Source organism: Miniopterus natalensis, chromosome 5 (genome assembly GCF_054644295.1).
Source record: "Miniopterus natalensis isolate mMinNat1 chromosome 5, mMinNat1.hap1, whole genome shotgun sequence".
Lineage (NCBI taxonomy): Eukaryota > Metazoa > Chordata > Mammalia > Chiroptera > Miniopteridae > Miniopterus > Miniopterus natalensis.
The window spans coordinates 90,277,145-90,296,626 of NC_142085.1; the positions used below are offsets into that span (position 1 = coordinate 90,277,145).

Genomic DNA, 19,482 nt, shown 5'->3' on the forward strand with positions numbered 1-19,482 from the left:
GCTCCCTCCGTCCTCAGGTTCCTCCGAGCGCGATGACAGGCGCAGTCCCATCCCCTTCCTCTGGCCAGGCCACTCCGAGTGGTCCGCGGTCCTTTCCTCTCCTGTCACATCTGCCCTCTGCCCTCTCCTCACTCCCACTGTTCCCTGCAGGCCCCACCACCACCTGCAGAGCTGGGACACCCTCTCACACCACCGCTGTTGAGAAAGCGACTCCATCTACACCCCCAAATCCCAAGGTTCCGTGACGCCTACTTGCTCTCGATGGGGGTACACAACCCCATGGTTTTAATGCCGCGGTTACAGCCTTTATTCTGTCGTCTTGACCCATCAACCCTCTGATATTCAGACTGTATTCACCCAGCTGCCTTCCCGTGTCCGCTAAGCTCCACAGAGGGCACCCCAACTTCCCGGTCCAAGCAGAACGCCGCTCCTGGGGGGCCCGGCCACAGCCCCCTCCCGCTGAAAACCTGGGCACGGCCTTGATTCCTGTCCTGGCCGTCACTCCACAAACCGACCCACCTGCCGCTGATACACCTGCCTCCAAGCACCTCCCGAAGGCACGTTCACTTCTGTCACCGCCACCCTGACCCAAGTCACCTTTGCCTCTTACCCCGACTGCCGCGGTGGCCGCCAGGTGCTGTGTCCCAGATCCACTCCCCAAACCACAGCCAGAATGAGCTCCTGAGATTACCAGTCACTTATCACCCACCTGCGGAACACCCGCCAGCCGCTTCCCCTGGCTCGTGCAGGAAAACGCAATTGTCCTCTGACTTACGAAGCCCTGACCCGGCCGTGTGCACCCGCGGCTTCATCCCACACCCGTCCCGGTCAGCTCCCAGGCCCGAGCAACGCACCCTTCACTCTGATCCCCCACCTGCGTCTCCGTTTGTCAGCGGTGCCCTTTTCCTGACGTCCGCTCGGCTGGCCGCCCTTGGTCATTCAGAGCCCAGCGTAACCGCCCTCCCCAGGGAGGCCTGCACAGTGCACCCCGACTAAAGGAGCCACACAGACAACTCTCAGTCTCGGCTCACCGCATGGCCTGTGGCATTCGATATTTTCATATTTGCAGTTTGGGGTTGGTGTGCATTTGGTTAGTGTTTACACCATAGGTGTGGGCATCGTACAAGCAGAAATCCTGGTACCAACAACTGAGCTCGCCACACAGTAGGTGCTCAGTTCTGACACTTCGTGTTCTGATACTGCTGATCTCTGGACACAGAACCACCACACACACACACACACCTTTCAACTCAGAAACTGAGCAGCTATCTGTCCTGCACCTTCCTTATCCAGCCACCCAGACCCATCAGGATCACCCCCGCCTCTCCCTTTCTCCTGCACATCCACCACTTCTCACCTGGTGGGCTACTCCACACACATACCAGCCTCCGCCTGCAGCGCCACGGAAGCCCGGCTCCACGGCAGAACGTGGTCTGCCTGCCTTTCTATCTTACCTGTCCGGGTCCTCCAAGGGTTCGCGGCACAGGATAACTGTAAGATCCTCAGCCTTAGCCTCAGAGCATCTTCCCTTGGTCCCACCGCCCACCCTCCCCAAGCCTCTCCAGGCTGCTATCTGACGGCAGCCTCTGGACCTGCCCTCGCTGGTCTGGCCGGGAGGCTTCCCCAGGCGTCGCCCCCTCCAAGGCCCACTGGCTGGAAGAACCAGGGCAGTGATGCGTCTAAGCTCTGCCTGTGTCTCCGGAGAGGACCGGGGGTTCCCCGGGGACGAGCCCCGGCTCCCGGCGCGGAGGCACAGCCAGTGTCCAGTGCGTGGCCTTCCGTCTCCAAGTTCCGCGAAGACAAGCACCAGGTTGTTGGTTGTTTCTTTTCATCTGTGAGTTTCCAACACAAATATCTGCTCACCTTCCATGTGTCGGCCGGTGCTGCAGGCTCAGGGCCCCACCCGACAGAGACGAGCCCAGCCGCAGGCCCTCCGTAGCCTGCCTTGCGCACAGGGGCAGGCAGGAGGCAAGCAGGTCAGCGAGTGAGCCAGATTCCAGAGCGGTCAGTGCTGCAATCAGGCCAGACGGTGGGCGTCTCCCGTTTCCACCAAGACCCACGCCCTCGGCGATCACTGCGCCATCCCTTAGCCCACTTTACTTTTTTGTTAACCTTCACCTGAGCATGTTTTTTCCACTGACTTTTTAATTTTTTTAAGAGAGAGTAGAAGGAGAGAGAGAGAAAATACATCGGTATGAGAGAAATACATGGACTGGTTGCCTCCTGCACGTGCCCCACCCAGGGGGAGGCATCAAACCTGCAGCCCAGGTACGTGCCCCTGACCCAGAATCACGGGGGACGCGCTGACCACTGAGCAGCACCAGCGAGGGCCCCTTAACCCACCTCCAGGAGCTCCATTTACGTTTTGAAAGGAAATTAAAATGCTTTGAATTACAACTAAGAGAGTTTTCCTTTTAAGGGAGAAATATTCCTCCATACGAATTGCTTTTTTCTTTCCTTATCACACTTATGAGTTGTTTTTAAACAAACAAACATTAACAAGGTATTAATTGGAGATCGGCCACGTTCGTTCGGCTGCTATATGGTAAACACAGCCGTCACCTTCGTTTCATGACCCAGTAGGATGCATTTTTTTCCTGTGATGAGAACTTTTAAGACCTAGTCTCTTAGCAACTTCCAAATACGCAGTCCAGGGTTGTGAACTGTGGTCCCCACGCTGTGCGTTACCCCCCCAGGACTCATCCGTTTTACGGCACTGCATATTTTCCCCTTATGGGGTAGTAAAGGTTTTATGTGTAAAATCATCTAAGGTGAATATATCAGGTTGAGATGACAGGAGACATCATCTGGTACCGTTTCCACTGTTTCTCTCAAACTTTCATGGGTTTTCTTTGTTCTTACAGGGTTGTTGTTGTTGTTTTTTAATTAAAAGAGAAATGTCATGAAATGTAAATTAATGAACCTAAATAGTTCCACCCAGTTCAAAAAGCTTGCCCTCTGGATGCCAGTCCTTTCTGATGACTCGAGTCACTGACATCTCCACTGGCACCTGGCCTGGCTCTGCTGGTTACCTGGGCAGGTGTCCACATCTGCATCTCAGGTCCTCTGAGGAGACAGTCATCGTTATTTCCATCTCCCTCAAACAATGTGCACTGAATAGGTCCTCACAATTGCCTGCCAGCTGACTGTTAATGGACTTATACCCATTTCTGTTGCTGCGTTGCTGGCCTCACACCCTTCGGACCCCTCGCAGCCCTGGCAACCTCAGTCCCGCCAGGCCCATAAAAAGAAGTTATATGTGAAGTCTAGTGTAGCGTCTATGCATTAGTCACATTGGCTCTTAAAAGAGATCGATCATATGTATCTCAGATTGCTCAAGGGTTGGCCACACAGTATCTTAAGTCTCAAGGAGCAGAGCAAGAGTGATGTGCACTGAGCAAATTTCAAATCCACAAATCCTGGAAACATACACTTCCTATTTTGAATATTTGAGACACAGACAAAAAACCGTAGCCTGGAGAAGCAACTGCAGCCTGCATTCACAAACCCGTCCCATCTCACTTTCCTGCGCTCTCCCCCTCCCTGACCACCGGGACTCCTTTTCTACAGCATCGCCTCACCCAGAGCAGCCAGCCGCTCTCCACACACCCCGGAGAGGAGAGAGATGCAGACTGGCCAGAGGGAGAGCAACGCTCAGAGTCCTGAAGGCGGATTCTCACCTCAACGCTGCAGGTGCTTTTTGCACGGGTGCATGCCCCACACCTCCCAGCACCGAGGGGGACAGGTAGGCTGGTTTTCCAGAAGGCTGGACACAGCTCCTGCTGGCCTCACTGCACACTATTCCTTGGCCTTCCCTTACACCCCACGCCTTACAAAGGGGATGCTCGGCTGGCACCCTCCCTCCCGGGGGACTGGTGCTGTCCCTGTGCAGAGATCTTCTATTCTAATCAACAACTTTCTGAAGAGTTCAGAGGGCAGCACTTCACAGCAGATGGAGAACTGAGATGAAGTCAGACATGATAAGGGTGGAGGGCGACCACTGACCCTGGGAGCTCTGGGCACCAGTGCTGGACCCACTGGTAGGAGGCTCTCCTCCTGGTTGGTCACCTCCTCCGGGACAGAGGCCTGGTTAGGGCAGCGCCTAGAATGCGTCAGGGGCTTCTAATGAGTTTGTTCCACCCATGACCAAGTGGACCAGGGAATTGGTGTGAACCAAATGCAGGGCCAAGTGGACAGGAGGGTAACGAGGGTGTTGTAGCTTCCACACAGGACGTGCATTCTGATGGTGATTAAATAAGACAGACATTCCTTTAAACAGCCACTGACCACAGGGCCTCTGCACGACCACGTGCCTGTCAGACCAAGAGATCGCGATGAAAGGGAAACAGTTCCGGAATCAACGCGAGACATTTAGGGCGCACCTGTACGCATTCCGGCATCTGCACGTTCTTAGAGTATCTAGGTTTGTTTGTGTGTGTTTTCTCCAAAAAGTCTCATTTTTACTGCCAAATACCTAAAAAAGTCTGTCAAGCTTCAGAGACTCCAGCAATGCAGACAAACGCGGCCTGTCATGCAGCAACGGACAGGAACAAAGACCCCGAAGTGGAGAGGAAAGCGCTGCAGCAGAAACTGGCTGCTGTTCCCTGAGCACCCATCTGGCCACTGCTCACCTTCCCAGGGTGAGTCTAATAACACGGGGTTGCCCCTAGAAGTGCCTCTGTACTTGCTGCCTCAGCCACGTTCCAAGGAAGGTTTCCGTGGCTATGTTCCCACCCAAACACCAAGCCACCCTCTGCTGACTGGGTCCAGGGACAAAAGCAAACAGAACACCCCTCGAAGGTGCCTCTCCCTGTCCTTTACCTGGCCCTTCCAACGGCCCGTCTCCTCCAGGTCCTCTGTCCTTCCGAAGGCCCAGGCTGCTGGGGTTCCCTGGGACGACTTCACCCCACCTGCCCTGCCCCCCTTTCCTCTGCTCCACAACTCCCCTGGCCGCCTGCCCCAAACACACTCACAGGCGGCAGTGAGGACAACCTGGGAACAGCAGTCCCACGGTTTTAGGAAACAGGCTCCATCCAGATTCCTACACCCCGGTCTCCTCAGCACCAGCCTCTCCCCAAAGCTGCTGTCACAGGCAGGACGGGGCAGCTTCAGGCACCCCCACAGCTGACGACCCTAAAAAGCAGACGTCCACTTTTAAAGGACTGGCACCTGTGGGAGGAAGGCCAGGCCTGCAGCTTACCCAGCGGTGCCAGGTGTGCCGAGGGCGCCACCCTCCCAGCCTTCCACCCAGGGCCAGGTGCCCGGCCCACACCTGAGGGCGGCGGCCAGCCCTGTCCAGACCACAGCATCCCTCCTTAGCGGCAGCATCTCCAAAAGCACCAACCCTGCAGTGGGGCGGGGGGCTGCAGATGCTGGGGCGCTGTGCCCATCAGACCAGGGGGGCGCAGGATGGGGGGTCAGCTGCGAGGCCCGGGCCCATGCCCAGCAGACCGGGTCAAGCAGCCAGTAGGGGCAGAGCCCGCGGGGCTGGAGCCGGCGAAGGAGGGTGCGAGAGGCCACCGGGGCCACGCTGTCCCCCAGAGCCCGGGCGGCAGGACCGCCGCGGTGAACGGGGGTGTGGGGGGCCGGGCGGCGATCCGGACAGGCTCCCACGCCCCCGGCCGCGCCCCTAAGGCACCCGGACAAGTTCCAGCCGAGGAGGGGCCGGGTCCACGGTGCCGGGAAGCCCGCAGATCAGGAAACCGAAACGGCAGCCGGCCCCGAGCCGCGGCCGCGAGAAGGCGCCGCGGAAACGCGGTTCCCCGCGAGGCGCAGACAAAGGCGCGGTGCGCACGCGGTGGACGGTGGCGCCCGAGCCGCGCCAGGGCCGCGCCCGACCCCACGGGCCCCAGTCGCCGGCGCCCCGCGCCCCGCCCCGCCCCCGGCCTCACCTCGCTCGCCCTCCATCCCCGACAAAGCCGGTCCCCGCCTCTGCGCGCGGGGCGCGTCTTCCCTCGACATCTCCCGCCTCTGCTTTCCAGCGAGCCTCGGCCTGAGGTTCGGCTCGCCCCCCGCCCCCCCGCGACACGCCTTCTGCCCCCGGCCCCGCGCCTCTCAGCGTCCTGCCCGGCCGGGGCGGGGGGGCCGGGGGCCGGGGGCCGGCTCGGCGGCGGCGCCTCTCCTCCCTGACGCCCATTGTCTCGCCGTCACCAACTCGAGCGCCAGCTACCCCCGTCCAGAAAGTGGAGTCCGCGTGGGGGTGCGTCCCCTGGGGGGTGCAGCTGCTCCACCCGGCTCGTCCTCGCTCCGGAGCAGGGTCACGAGTGGGGGGCCGGGGGCCGACACTGAACCCCGGGGACCACGAGCGCCTGCACCTCCGGGGGCGCGGGGCCCTGGCCGGCCCTCTCCAGCCGGGGTCTCGGCGGCGGGAAGCAGCGCGTTCGCCCCGCCAGCCGGGGTCCCGGGCCGGGCGCGGAGCCGGGGTGAAGACGCGCCGGGCGCCGTGGCGGACGGCGGGTCCGTCCCCAACGCCCGAGCCCTCGGGTCGCCCTCGTCCCACGCGCGCGGAGCCCGGGTGACCCGCGCTGCGCCCCGCGGCCCCCAGCCCGCGCTGCCCGAGAAGCCCGCGCCCGCCCGCCCCGCGGGACCGGCACTTACTGGGGCTCAGGAAACACTCGGTCAGCCTTCGGAAGCAGCTCGCGCGGCTGGAAGGTCCATCGTCCATGTCGGCGCCGGAGAGCAGCGCGGCCGCGGCGAGCGCGAAGCCGGCGCCTCGGGGCCGCCGCGGGCTCTGTCCGCCGGGGCCGGGCCCGGGACGCTCCCCGCCGGCGCCCGGGAAGCCGGGGGAGCCCGCGCGGCGGGCGGGGCCGAGCGGGAGCCGGAGCGGCGGCGGCAGCGGGGGCCCGGCGCGCGCGGGGAGCAGCCAGCCCCGGAGCGCGGGGGGGACCGAGAGCCGCCGCCCGCCGCGGCCGCTGCTCACCGGAGCCGCCGGGGGCCCGCGGGCATCGCCGCCAGCCGCTGCGCCCTCCCTCGCTGGGCGCCGCGCGGGGACGGGAGCGGCAGACGAGGGGACCCGAGGAGGAGGGGGCAGCGGGGGCGGCGGCCAGAAGTGAAAGGAGGACGGGAAGGGGGAGGGGACAGGGCCGGGGGGGGGCGGGCGCGGGGGGGGCCGGGGCCGGGACCCAGCCGCGCGCAGCCGGGGCGCCCAGGCCCCCCGCGGGGAGGGCGCGGCCTGCGCCGGAGGGGGCCGGGCGCGGGGGGGCGGCGCGCTCGGTCCCGCCGCCGCCGCGCTGCCCCGGGCCCCCCGCGCTCCCCCCGCCGGCCGCGCCGCGCGGGGGCTCCGGGCGGAGTTTGCCGGGGCCGGAGCCGAGCTGGTCGCGGGCCGCGGGCAGGGGGGCCTGGGGGCGGGGAGCGAGCGGCGGTGCGCTGGCCATGGCCCTCCTCCCGGCCGGCTGGGCGGGCTCCGCCCCGCAGGACCTGCCCTCCGTGGCCGGTTGGCCGAGCGTCCGTCCCGGCCTCTCTCGCGGCTTCCGCGCCCCTCGCGGCCCGGTCTTCACATCGTGATTCCACTTCGGGGGCGAGAGGACCCGCGTCGCGGCGGCGCCCACAATCCGCGTGTCCCCGGCGGGCGCGGGCTGCGCGCGCTCCGGAGGCTGAGCCGCGGCCCCGGCTCCAGAGCCGCGGGGAAGGCGCCGCAATGCCGCTGCCGGGGAGGCGGTGGCGGCGGCAGAAGACGCCCACGGGCGGAGCGAGCGCTCCCCACGCACCGCGCCGCGCAGGCTCCGGCACCTCCGCGCACAGCGCGCACCTGGGCCCGGCGGCCGCGCGGGGGGCGCCTGCGGCTGGGGGGCGGCTTCCCCCCCCCCCGTGCCCGCTGTTCCCGACCCTAAACCCACAGCTGTGCGCTCGCCGCGCGCCCCCCGTGCCCGTCCCTCGTACGAGCCGGGGACCCTCCGGGAGGGGGGCCAGCACCGCCCGCTGAGCTGAGCCCTGAGGTCCCCGAGAGGAAATCCAACTTGGACGTTAGAACGGGGTTTAAATCAACGTGCAGAGCGTCCAATAAACCGGCTCAGACGGCCGGTCCACCCCGGCGCTGCCTCTCGGGCACCCACCGCAGAAGCAGCCCCGTGTGCACGGCCCCGTTTTCCCCGGGGGGTCAGAGAATGGGAAGAACCAATGTGGGCTGACAAGAGAAAAGCTGAGATCCTGTCCCCAAGGCCCTGAGGCCCACCCTGCGAATCCCTCAGCAACCCCACCCCCTCCTTTCCCAGGGTTGCCTCCAGTCCGTAGCTAAAAGTGCCGCCCAAAGGGCGCTAAGTAGTAGCGGGCCGAGTTTGGAGGCTGCGAGGCGAGAGCGCAGAGGCGCAGGTCTCCACGCGCCGGCCCGCAAGCGCGCTGCGGGGCCACCGCCGCTCGGGGGCTCGGGTGGGGCCGGGTGCCCGGACCCCCTGAACTAGGCCACCTTCTGAGGAATGGAGCGCGCGCCAAAGCCCAGCCCGGGCGAAGGGCGAGGCTGTGCCAGAGCCGAGGCGCTCGCCATGGAGGCAGGGCTGGGCCCGCGCTCCCCTCCGCGTTTCTCCTCGGACCAGGTCTCGGAGTTTTCACTGTGATGACTGCCCCAGGTTCGTCCCTGGTCCGTGGTTCCCCCTCCCATGCAAACGCCCACCGCGGACCGGAACCGGGCATATTTGTGTCCAGTCGCGCTGGGCAGGTGGGGCTTCCGGGGCGCAGCGAAGACCCAGGCGTTTCTGAGCGTCGGGGGTGAGGGGCGCCAGCCCCCCGCGCTCACAGACCGCAGTCCCTAAACTTAGGATGGAGAAAATACCCGGTGCCCTCATCTTACTCAGGGGGGGTGCCGTTTTGCTTTGTGTTGGGGGGGGTCGCGCAGGAAAGAACGGGAACGACCGGCTGTACTCCGTGGGGTCTGCTGCGGCCTCCCGGCTGCCGCGCGTGGGCAGCGCACGCCCGACGCTAGTAACTTCCCTGGAGGCGGCGGCTCCGCGCCGGCTGCGCCCCGGCCCCTCGCGCCGTCTCGGCGGTGCCCACGGTGCCCACGGGGCTGCGGAGGGCGTTTCTCCTCCGCGTGTCCGCTGCTCCTTCCTCCACACGCCAAAAGTTTCTTCTTGCCGTTGACTGTTTCCTTAGCTGCCTTTCTGGAGTCATTCAAGTGCTTTTCAGCTACAAATAAACTTACAGTTAACTTGAGTAGGAGCCTCCATAGCTGGGCGGGGAGAAAACATCTAATATTTGTCTTCGGAGTTTGATGAATCGGGACGCCAACCGTATAATCGTCACGAAACCTTTTCTGGAATCAAACTTCTGTTTTCCGTCCTCGCATCCCCCCAGCGCCCGAGGGAAGGCACAGGCTTCCTGGACACGCGAGAAAGAAAAACCGTGACAACGGAAAAGGGGCGCGGGGAGCGGGCGCTTCCCGACCGTGGGTCCCGTCGGTTCAGCGCGCTCGCGCCGCGTCCTGGGGCGCGTTTCTGCTCAGGCGGGTGCAGCGGGCGCTCCGCCACCTTCCCTTCCGCGGGACTTCGCTCAGTCGGAGGTTTTCATCACAAACCGCCGGGCGCAAAGGCCGGCCACGCAGCGGTGCCCAGGGGGAGCCCCACGGGGCGCTTCTTGGGGACCCCCTCCTGCTCTCTGACCTCCCCGGGAGGCGGCGGGAAGGCGGGAAGGCGGCCCGCACACTGGCTCCGCCAAGCCTGCGGGAAGCAGCAGTGCCCGTCACTGGTGAGCTCGGCGCTCCCGTCGCCTCGGAAAGTCCGCGTCCAGCCCAGGGACGGGCGTCGTCCCACGACGCGCGATGCGCGGGGCGGGAATCCTGGGCTGTGGCTTCGGGGCTCGGTTCCCGCCGCGCGCCCCTCTTTGTGGGATAAAGGACGGGACGGTCCTGGGGGAGATGCCAGCGCCGCCTGCAAAGAAGGAAAACTCGAGGAACATGAGAGGCCAGTTAACACCAGAGAAAGTGCCAAGACTGATGATGACAGCGGCCGAACGTTCCAAGAGCATAAAGCGTGCGCCCCTGCCCTCTACCAGGAGCCTGGCACAGGCAGGGGCACCTTGCTCTTAGCCCGTCTGTGCAGCCACGAGCTACTTAAATTCTCCAAACACTCTCTCATGCATTACTTTAAAATCGAGTTAATTCTGTATTTTAGTATTTTATGCAGAGGAATTCATTTATACAGAAAACAATCCCTGATTATTACCTAATTTGAATTATATGTTCTTAAAAACATTTTAAAACAAAGGTCAAGGTAGATTCCCAAGGAATTTTAAAATGATTTTCCTCATCAAATTATGAAATTTCTTTACAGTTTAACCACACACCCCTTTTAAGAGCCTAAGAGGGAGATTTACAATAAATGCCATTCATTTTTATGAACCCTTTGGCCAACAAGCAGGTTTGTGTTTTAATTGATTTTACTTTACAACTTTCAATATTGGTGTTTTCAGCTGTAAATGCTACATTGCTAACTGATTCCTGAATAATCTGTTTTCTTTTAAAATGCTCATAAATGTTATAAAATATCAAACAAAGGTTGATTAAATGATAAACTCGTCTACTTATACAGATAAAATCTATACAAAAGCCACATTTTCTTTACATTGATTTTCATATTTGCGACTTATTTAAAATACAGTCGTCTGAGCAAAATAACTCATAAGCAAGTGGCTACTGTCCCCAAGCACAATGGAAACAGGTGGGGTTTACATGTGAGACTTTTTGATTTAATTGCTAGTAAGTTATCAACGCGCACGGCATTTGGGTGCGGTGTACCTACCGCACAGACTCTGCATTCTAACAAGACCACCGATTCACCCTGTGGCACGTGATGAACGGAGTTCAGCGGCCAGGCATTTACTCCCTTCCTCCCACAGCCACCGAGTCCCTCGCTGCAGGTTCCATGTTTGTCTTCCCAGGAAGCATCCTTCAATTTTTCTCAACTCCCATCGTCATAGCTTTGCTGTCTAGACTCCTGGAACTGATGTATTTTATCTGCACATGTGAACAAATTACATTAAACCTCTTTCTAAGAAATGTTCTGTACATCTAAATTTCACTGACTTACAAGTTCCATTTTAAGCAGATAGGTATCAGGGGGCATGCTTGTCTACCCACCTGTAACCATTCACAAAGGCTGGTACGCAACAGGCACCCAGTGGTTGCTGCCCACCGGTCACCTTTGTGCCAACTGGTTACCCACTGCTATTTGTGTTGATGTTAACAGGTCTTGGGTAAACTGAGGGACACATTCTTACGGTATTGCTGTAGCCAAGCCTAAAGGGGGTGGGGCTATTATCATTTTAGTAAGAGAAATATTATAGTCAACCCACTAAGATACCCTTGAAAGTAGACCAAAGATGATTTTTCAAAACTCCTTCAGCTACCCCAAATATTTCTAGAGCTTTGATTTCACTTATTTTTATGATTCAAATTAACTATAAAACCAACTACAATTTCATTACTGCTTTGTGTTCTAAAACCATTATAAATTATTCTGCATTTTAAAACATCAGAATAGTGTTCTATTTTTAATGAAATTACTGATAATAGGTACTTTGTTAAAACATTAATATTCCAAATAAATCTTCTTAAGTCTCCATACCTTCCAGAAAGGGGACTAGGTGTGTTTGACAAATAATAAGATCCAAGTATACGTTTTCATTAATCAAATGCACAACATTTAATTCCCTCCTGAAATAAGCTCTGCTTAATGGCTGTATCGAGCCTGAGGATACTGTTGTTAAAAGCCCTGCTGAGGTTACATAATCGATACTAAATTCTTGTGGTAACCAAGTGAGCATTGGCTCTCTTACATAACACTGCCCTGTTATGACACCAAACTAAATAATGGAGATGTTGCCATTGAAGAAATATTAAAGCCTTCTGGGAGCCCAGCGAGGCTTGCGGAGTCCTGAAGCAGTTTTCATTTATTAAAAACATGCAAATCAGAACAGAGCCATGAGGTGTGGTCACTCTTTCACCAAACTTTTACTGGTCAGATGTTCCGATTTCACTTAAGACTGTGTTTTAGGAGTCAGCTAAAAGCAGTATGATAGAATTATATGCAAATCTATTGTATATTTAATAGGCCCAAAAGAGAGAAGTTTCCTTGAGAGAGCCAACGTCCAGTTAAAGCATTTGAGTAGAATGTGAACTCAGAGGAGCATTAGGCACAGAAAGCTGGGGTCTGGGAATGGCTTCGGTTACTGCAGGTGGTATGTCCTGATCCCTGGGAACGCCTTAGGCACAAACGAGCGCAGCGTTTCCTGAAAGGTTGCCTTCGAAATTCCTCCTGTCTGCCCAGCATGGTGAGTGCCTCCGTGGCCAAAGTATCCTGTGGTATTTGAATGGCATACTGTTGACATTGTTTGGGATAAGCAGGTCTCCATCGGTGGCTTGGAGATCTTTTTCTTGCAAACAGTATTTTATTTTAAAAGCCATGTTTTTATAATGAGCCTTGGCATTTACACATGGGGTTGGATGCAGTTATGGGAAAAAGAAAAATTGTTGGGTCTTACAGGTTTGTCTCAGACAAGGATCGAAGTTAATCCAGAGAATGTATTCCTTTGTATTCATCTCAAAAAAAAAAAAGCTAAGCCTGGCCTGGCCTGGCCTGGCACAGTGGGTCTCCATGTTGTCCGGTCTGGACCAGGACTGGGCGGGCATCGAAGGGTGGGCAGCAGAGGTCAGGTTCATTCACAGGGTTGAATTGTTCTGACGTCAGTCCATGACTTAGAAAGACAGGTTTCTTTCTGTGTCCAGAGGAGGAAAGAGAGCTCCATGCAGTCAGCCAGCGCCCCAGGCTGATGACGTCCACTGGGCAGTGTTGGACCCACGGGGCCTGGGCACATGTTTCGAGTCCCCTGTTTACACGGTGACAGTCTTCCTTGCTGGCCCACACGCCCTCCAGCACCTGTGAAAGCTATGTTGCATGTGAGTTACAACTAGAACTTTGTATATTAAATATTTTTTTATATTTATCTTTACTGTTGAAAGTATTACAGATGTCCCTCTTTTCCCCCCCATTGTCCTCTGCACCTGCACCTGCCCCCCGGCCTTCACGACACTATTGTCTGTGTCCGTGGGTTATGCATATATGCATATCAGTTCTTTGGTTAATCGCACCCACCCACCCAAATGGACGCTTATGAGAAAAAATTACAGAAGCCAAATGATAAGCAGCCTTGTGTTTTTCAGCCCGTTTGTTATCTGTGTGACTTGACTGAGAGCCAGAGAAACCTGCCCACGTCGATCAGGCAGTTGAAGGAAGGAGACACTGGGACAATGTATCCCGTGATCTCTGGACACATCCATTTTGTTGGTTCACACGCTGCGGTTTAATAAGTTTCTTTTCCTGTGTGGCAGGCGGTAACTGTAGTCACCAATAAAGGTACTGTCAGAAGAGCGGGACCTCCCCCCGGAGCTCATCTGCAGCCGCATTACGCTCCTGGTGTGAGAGCAGACACCTGATAGGGTTTCACGGTTTCAGACGCTGCAGCCAGCGAGGGAGGCGCTGGCCACGCGCTGGGCAGCCTCCTGAGTGCCAGTCTGGTCTCTGCACTGGGCCAGGTCTCCAGTGAGAATCCTGTGACCACCAGCTTGTGAGAAAGTCTACTTTTCTCCTCTCCCTCCAGCGTTCCATTCTGGAAGACACTTTCCCGGAATGTTTCCAGAAATCTCCACCCAGGAGACTTGTGCTCCCCCCATTATCCTGCACTGTGCATCGGGGTGTCCAAATTCACCCTCCGTGAGGACCCAGCTCTGCTCAGGCAACCCCCCCACTGCTATCAGTAATAAAAAAAAGCTTAGTGTATCAGCCTGACTTGAAAAATATACTGAAAAGCCAGCCATGCTCTCCTGAGGGGAAATCTCCATCACACCTTCGTTGTCCGTTCTGTTAGTCTGTCCTGCACTGGGAGCCTCAGGCCGAGGAGCTAATGCCACCTTCACAAACACACCAAAGCTAAGTGGCATCAATAATTGGTTGGTTCTGCTTACCATGTCATATTGCTCACTTTTTAAAGGACCCAGTTGGCCCCAGCCCAAGTCTGTCCACTTGTGGTTGAACTGGGCAGGACGGGACCATCTGCACTTGCTCGAGCTGGGCCACCTGGCAGGGGACCAGGAAAATCATCTCACCACACAGGGATGGTGGGGTGGCTCGTGGGAAACCGCGGGTGCGGGCTCGATGGCGAGTAATTTGCATTCTCATAGACCTGTCCGCCCTGCCCTCCTGGAGGGCCCCTGGTCCTGAAATGTGAGCCCAGGACCTGTGGTTTATGGTGACATTCTCCTAATACCACTCTTAACATGAATCACCCAAATATGCATTTGAGTGACATACAGAGAACGCAGGGTGGCTTTAAGGCAATCACGTCACGGTTACCCTTTAGCAGCTGGTTTCTGTCCACAGTGTAAAGGCCGTGCCTCGGTCACTGGAAACAGAATGACGTTATCAACTCCCTGCAACCCATCTGATAACAAGCTGAGAAATGTTAGCCTGCGCACGCTGAAAGACTCTCCTACCTGATTAGAAGGAATGGAACCAAACAACTAAAACCCAGTTAAAAATGACCGTGACTCTGATGTAATTATTTTGTGTAATTGACATACAAGTTATGATATAATCACTGTAACTTAAATGTAAATATTTCCTATGGTCCGGTCAGAGGCGAAAGAGGGCTGACGATGTCTGGGGTCTCAGAACACCTGAACTCGGGGTATCACACATGCTTTAGGTGAGCGCCAAGAATGGGATTAACATATAAAAACAAACTGAGAAATGACAGTGGAATGGGGACCCCTTAGATGGGTTATGGTACAGCCCCAATACACAGGTTTGCAGTTGTTTGCATGGAAAATAATGCAGTCGCTGATAAACAGGAACACAAGAATCAACTCTGCCGCACGTGCTCACGACGGTAAGCCTGCGGCTGCCCCGGCCTGTACGGAGACACCGCTCACACTGACCACACAGCCCGGCGGCCCCACTCCGCTGCCTCCTCCACCACCGCCGGGCCCTTCCCAAGCGATGCCCCGGTTCCGCACCCGCCTCTCAGCAGAGGCTGCCTGGTGGGGCGGGAAACCCCGCCGGTTCCCGGCCTGTCGCCTCAGGTGGCCCTTCGGCGGGGAGGAGCTCACGCTCTCTTGGAGAATGCAGAGTGAACCACCCGTTGCTGTTGTTCTTGTTGCTCAACCCCTCGCCCACCACACCCAGCTCCCAGCCCCCGGCAGCCGTGAGTCTGTGCTCCGCGCTGTTCTCTGTGAGCCTGTGGTGGGGCTAAGTGAAACAGGTGGGGGGACTAAGCAAACACAAAAAACAAAAAACTCACAGACACAGACAAGAGTGTGGTGGTGACCAGAGGGAGGGGCGGGAGGAGACTTGGGTGGGGAGCACACAGTATACGGACGACGTGCACGGAATCGTACACCTGAAACCTATGTGACTTTATTAACCGGTGTAACTCCAATAAATTTAATTAAAAGAAAAGATATATATGTGTGTGTGTGTGTGTATATATATATATATATAAAGAGTAAACCATCCTTGCTATAAATTCCCAGGTCTACTCGATTTTGTGACTCTCATACAGTGACAGTCCAGGGTAGAGCCGTCTTCTGTTTTTAACTATTTGGATGAAAATTTCCTAGCCTTCGCCCCCCGAGACTGGTAAGCCTGATAATTTTATCTTTCAGGGTACAATGACCGCGGGCACCAGGGGACTGCAGAGCACACGGAGCCACCGCAGGGCGTGCGTGCAGCTCAGGCCCCTCTGCCCCTCCACGTGGAGTCCCCGGGGGTTAGGCCGACCAGGAGAGGGGAGGGTCGCTCGCTGGCCACCCTCACGGGGACTCGTGTAGCTCCCTAGGAACGTGCTCGTTAGGACGGCGCCCAGAAGTCTCACTTTGCTTTCATAATGCTCGGAACAGCCCTCCCAGGCAGCCTCGATGGCTAGAATTTAGGTCCGTGGTGTAGATTTTGCACATGGATTATAAACCGGACAAAAAAGCAGCTACGAAGGCAAATTGGGGCTTTTGATTTCCCCTTGAGACGCCCTGTGCGTGATTCTCTACGGCTGGACGTTCACACTCAGCACTCCCGGAGCTCCGTTTACTGAGGTGAGGTCACTTTACAGGGCGCAGTTAAAAGCGCTCTCCCACGCAGGAGCAGGAGCGAGCTCACACGCCACGCGGCCCGCTGCAGGGCCCGGCGGGCACGCAGGCTCTGAACACCTTCCACCCGTCTCCAGTCGCACTTTATGTCTTAAGTTACCGTAACAGACGGGTAGAGTATGCTTTTATTTCTTAAACTCTGATTTAAGGAAATCCAATATAAGTAAGTTTTTAGAAGAGAGATAACACAAGCAGGCTCACTAAAATATTCCCTTGAATCCTGCATTTAGAACCTGATTCCAGTTATTTAAAAAAAAATGATTTCCACAAAGCTTATCAGAAAGTTTCTACACTGGGGTGGGGGTGGGAGTGGGGTGGAGGGGGTCAATCGGGGAGGGGGGGGAATCTGTAATACTTTCAACAATAAAGATAAATTTAAAATAAAACAAAATATATCCCAACCAGTTGGAATCTTAGCAATTTGACATTGTATAATTAGAGTAATTTTTATTTATGGACCTGTCTCTAAAAAAGAAAACAAAAAAAGAAAAAAGCTTCCACAAAGCTTATCATGGATCACATCAGGTGCCCGTGACTATCTGTATGTCTCTGGTCAATGGTGTGAGGCAATATCTTCAGCCCAACCAAGCCTTTCACCCACTCCAGCAAGTCACAGGGGTCCACCAGGGTCACCCATCTTCGTTGGGTATGAGTATCACCCACCCTTTACAATGGATTAAAATAAGATAACAGCAGTGGCCACCACCTCTCCCAGCAACTGAGCCTGGGGCTCACTGCCCAAGGGGTCCCAGCACTGTCCTTTCCAGGGGAGCTCATCCAGAAATGAGTCACCAGGCACAAACTCAGAAGAAAATGTAATTAATGAAATTAAACACTTTTTTCAAATCTTTGGTTTATAAAATTCACATTTTAAAACATCTTGGAGTGAAGGAACTGCAGTCCTAGGTCCTCGGCCCCGTGACAGCATCATGCTGCAGGTGGGCCAGGTGAAGGAAGGGCAGGTGGAGGCGACTCCGTGGGGGTCAATCTGAAGCCAGAAGTAAAAGCACAGATTCACAATCAACAGCTGGGAACAATGGCCCTGACCTGGATGGAGCATCATCCTGATAGGCCAAGGTTGTGGGTTCGATCCCTGGTCAGGGCACATACAGGAAGCAACCAATGATGCTTCAGTAAGCAGAACAGCAAACGGATGTTTCTGTGAGTGTGTGTCTGTGTGTCTGTGTCTGTGTGTGTGTCTGTGTGTGTCTGTGTGTGTCTGTGTGTGTGTGTCTGTGTGTATGTCTGTGTGTGTCTGTGTGTCTGTGTGTGTCTGTGTGTCTGTGTGTGTCTGTGTGTGTGTGTCTGTGTCTGTGTGTCTGTGTCTGTGTGTGTGTCTGTGTGTGCGTCTGTGTGTCTGTATCTGTGTCTCTGTGTGTCTGTGTCTGTGTGTGTGTGTCTGTGTGTCTGTCTCTGTGTCTCTGTGTGTCTGTGTGTCTGTCTCTGTGTCTCTGTGTGTCTGTCTCTGTGTCTCTGTCTCTGTGTGTCTGTCTCTGTGTGTGTGTCTGTGTGTGTCTGTGTGTGTGTCTGTGTGTCTGTGTGTCTGTCTCTGTGTGTCTGTGTGTCTGTGTGTCTCTGTGTGTCTGTGTGTCTGTCTCTGTGTGTGTGTCTGTGTGTGTGTGTCTGTGTGTGCGTCTGTGTGTCTGCGTCTGTGTGTCTGTGTCTGTCTCTGTGTCTCTGTGTGTCTGTGTGTCTGTGTCTCTGTGTGTGTGTGTCTGTGTGTGCGTCTGTGTGTCTGTGTCTGTATCTGTCTCTGTATGTCTGTGTGTCTGTGTCTGTGTCTGTGCGTGCACACCCCTCCCTCCCGTCTCCCTCGCTCTCCCCCTCCCTCCACTCCACTGATTCTGGTGGTCTCCCTGGAGAACCCTGACTAACAGACAGACGTCCCTAGGGTTCCTTCTATGTTGTCAAGCTACCGCCTTGGTATCCAGACCTTTCTGGGAGAGAAATACCCTCTATGACCCCTTAAGAATCAATCACACTCTGGGATTTCCTTTTCAAATCTAACTACAGTCATGAAAGCTCAGATCCTCACAGCCCTTTCACGTGGATTCCAAAATAAAGTTATTAAAAATTGCCCCCTCCATTTCCTCTTCTGCTGGCCTTTGGAAACCGTCTTCTCTCACGTGGTCGATTCCGTGCCAACCCGGCCCCCGCCCGTGTCGCTGTCGGCGAGGCTCTGCGGTCCTCTCAGCGCCGGAGCGCAGCCCTCGCCGCCCACACTCCGCGTCTCCCTCTCCCTCTCCCTCTCTGTACTAACAGTTTTTGTACATTAGCTCTTACCAAAAAGGAAAAAAAATTCCCTGTGAATGATAAATTAGCAGGCACAGTGCTTTTCCCACGAGGCAGAAATTCTTTCCTAGCAACAGCCACCAAGTCAACTGTCATCCGCAAGGATCCGGTCTGTTTCCGCCCAGAGAGAGACTCGCAACAGTCGCCAGGCCGCTCCACGTCCTTTCGTGCACATCATGAGGTGAAAGACGAGAGGTTGCCGAGAAAAACATCCCGTTACATGACCTGTCTGGGGTCCTGAATTTCCCAAGGGTGTTTTGACACCAGGCATGGAAGGCCTTTGGAGCAGGCAGCCCGTGTTCGGTTCAGGCCACGGTGGCCTGGGGTGTCCAGGAAAAGGGGCTGTCGTACCGATCACCTCACTTTATCGTCAGTGGTCCTTTTTTTAACCCTCGCCTGAGGATATTATTTTTCCCCATTGTTTTTCAGAGAGAATGGAGGGGAAAGATAGAGAGAGAAACAGCGAAGTGAGAGACACACCGACTGGTTGCCTCCCACACGCACCCCGACCAGGGCCGGGGTTGAGCCTGCAGCCAACCGTCTGTTTATCTTCATAGGTGGGCCCAAAAGAGGGGTGAGGGAGCTTGGCTCTATTTCAGCAGATCACCCTTGGTTTAAACCCAGATGACCTGAGCCTTAGCTTGACGTCTTTACACTGCAGGTACCAGCCTTAGGTGTTGGCAGGAAAAAAATACGAGCATCGAAGTTGACACAGAAAAGTTGTGAAGAACCTTCCTACCAACCCCAGAGAGGAGCTGGGCTGGAAGACGCTATTTGGAAAAGGAAAGTCTGGGTTTTGATGAAGCTCTTACGTCTCCCAGCCCTTGCGGGGCTGGGGGTCTGCCTCCTCCTCTCCCGACAGAAACATTTTCAAGTTGCTGTCGACCAAGCAAGGCTGGGCCCCCAAAGCTGTCCACGCTCGCCAGTGCCAAGGGAGTGCTCACAGTCTCTTGCGGATTCAGCTGTGCCATTCACAGTCAGCACAATTTGCACAGTAAAGGTGGACCCATGGAACTGCTGGTGTTCAGCTGTCTGACCTATAGAAATGGTATTTTTACATGGTTCAG

At 56.2% G+C, this 19,482-nt stretch overlaps 1 protein-coding gene across 2 annotated transcripts in view; it reads right to left on the reverse strand.

Annotated features, from left to right (window-relative positions):
• The window catches only part of PDE10A (phosphodiesterase 10A), a 168,119-nt gene that overhangs the window by 127,554 nt on the left and 21,083 nt on the right, over nt 1-19,482 (reverse strand). The window contains exon 1 of one of the 2 annotated variants that reach the window (XM_087817741.1): nt 6,598-6,736. The exons of the other annotated variant lie outside the window; for it this stretch is intronic. Coding sequence (XP_087673867.1) covers nt 6,598-6,664 — 67 coding nt within the window. The 5' untranslated portion in view covers nt 6,665-6,736. Of the gene's footprint in view, nt 1-6,597; nt 6,737-19,482 lie in introns of those variants that run through there. 2 annotated transcript variants of the gene reach the window in all.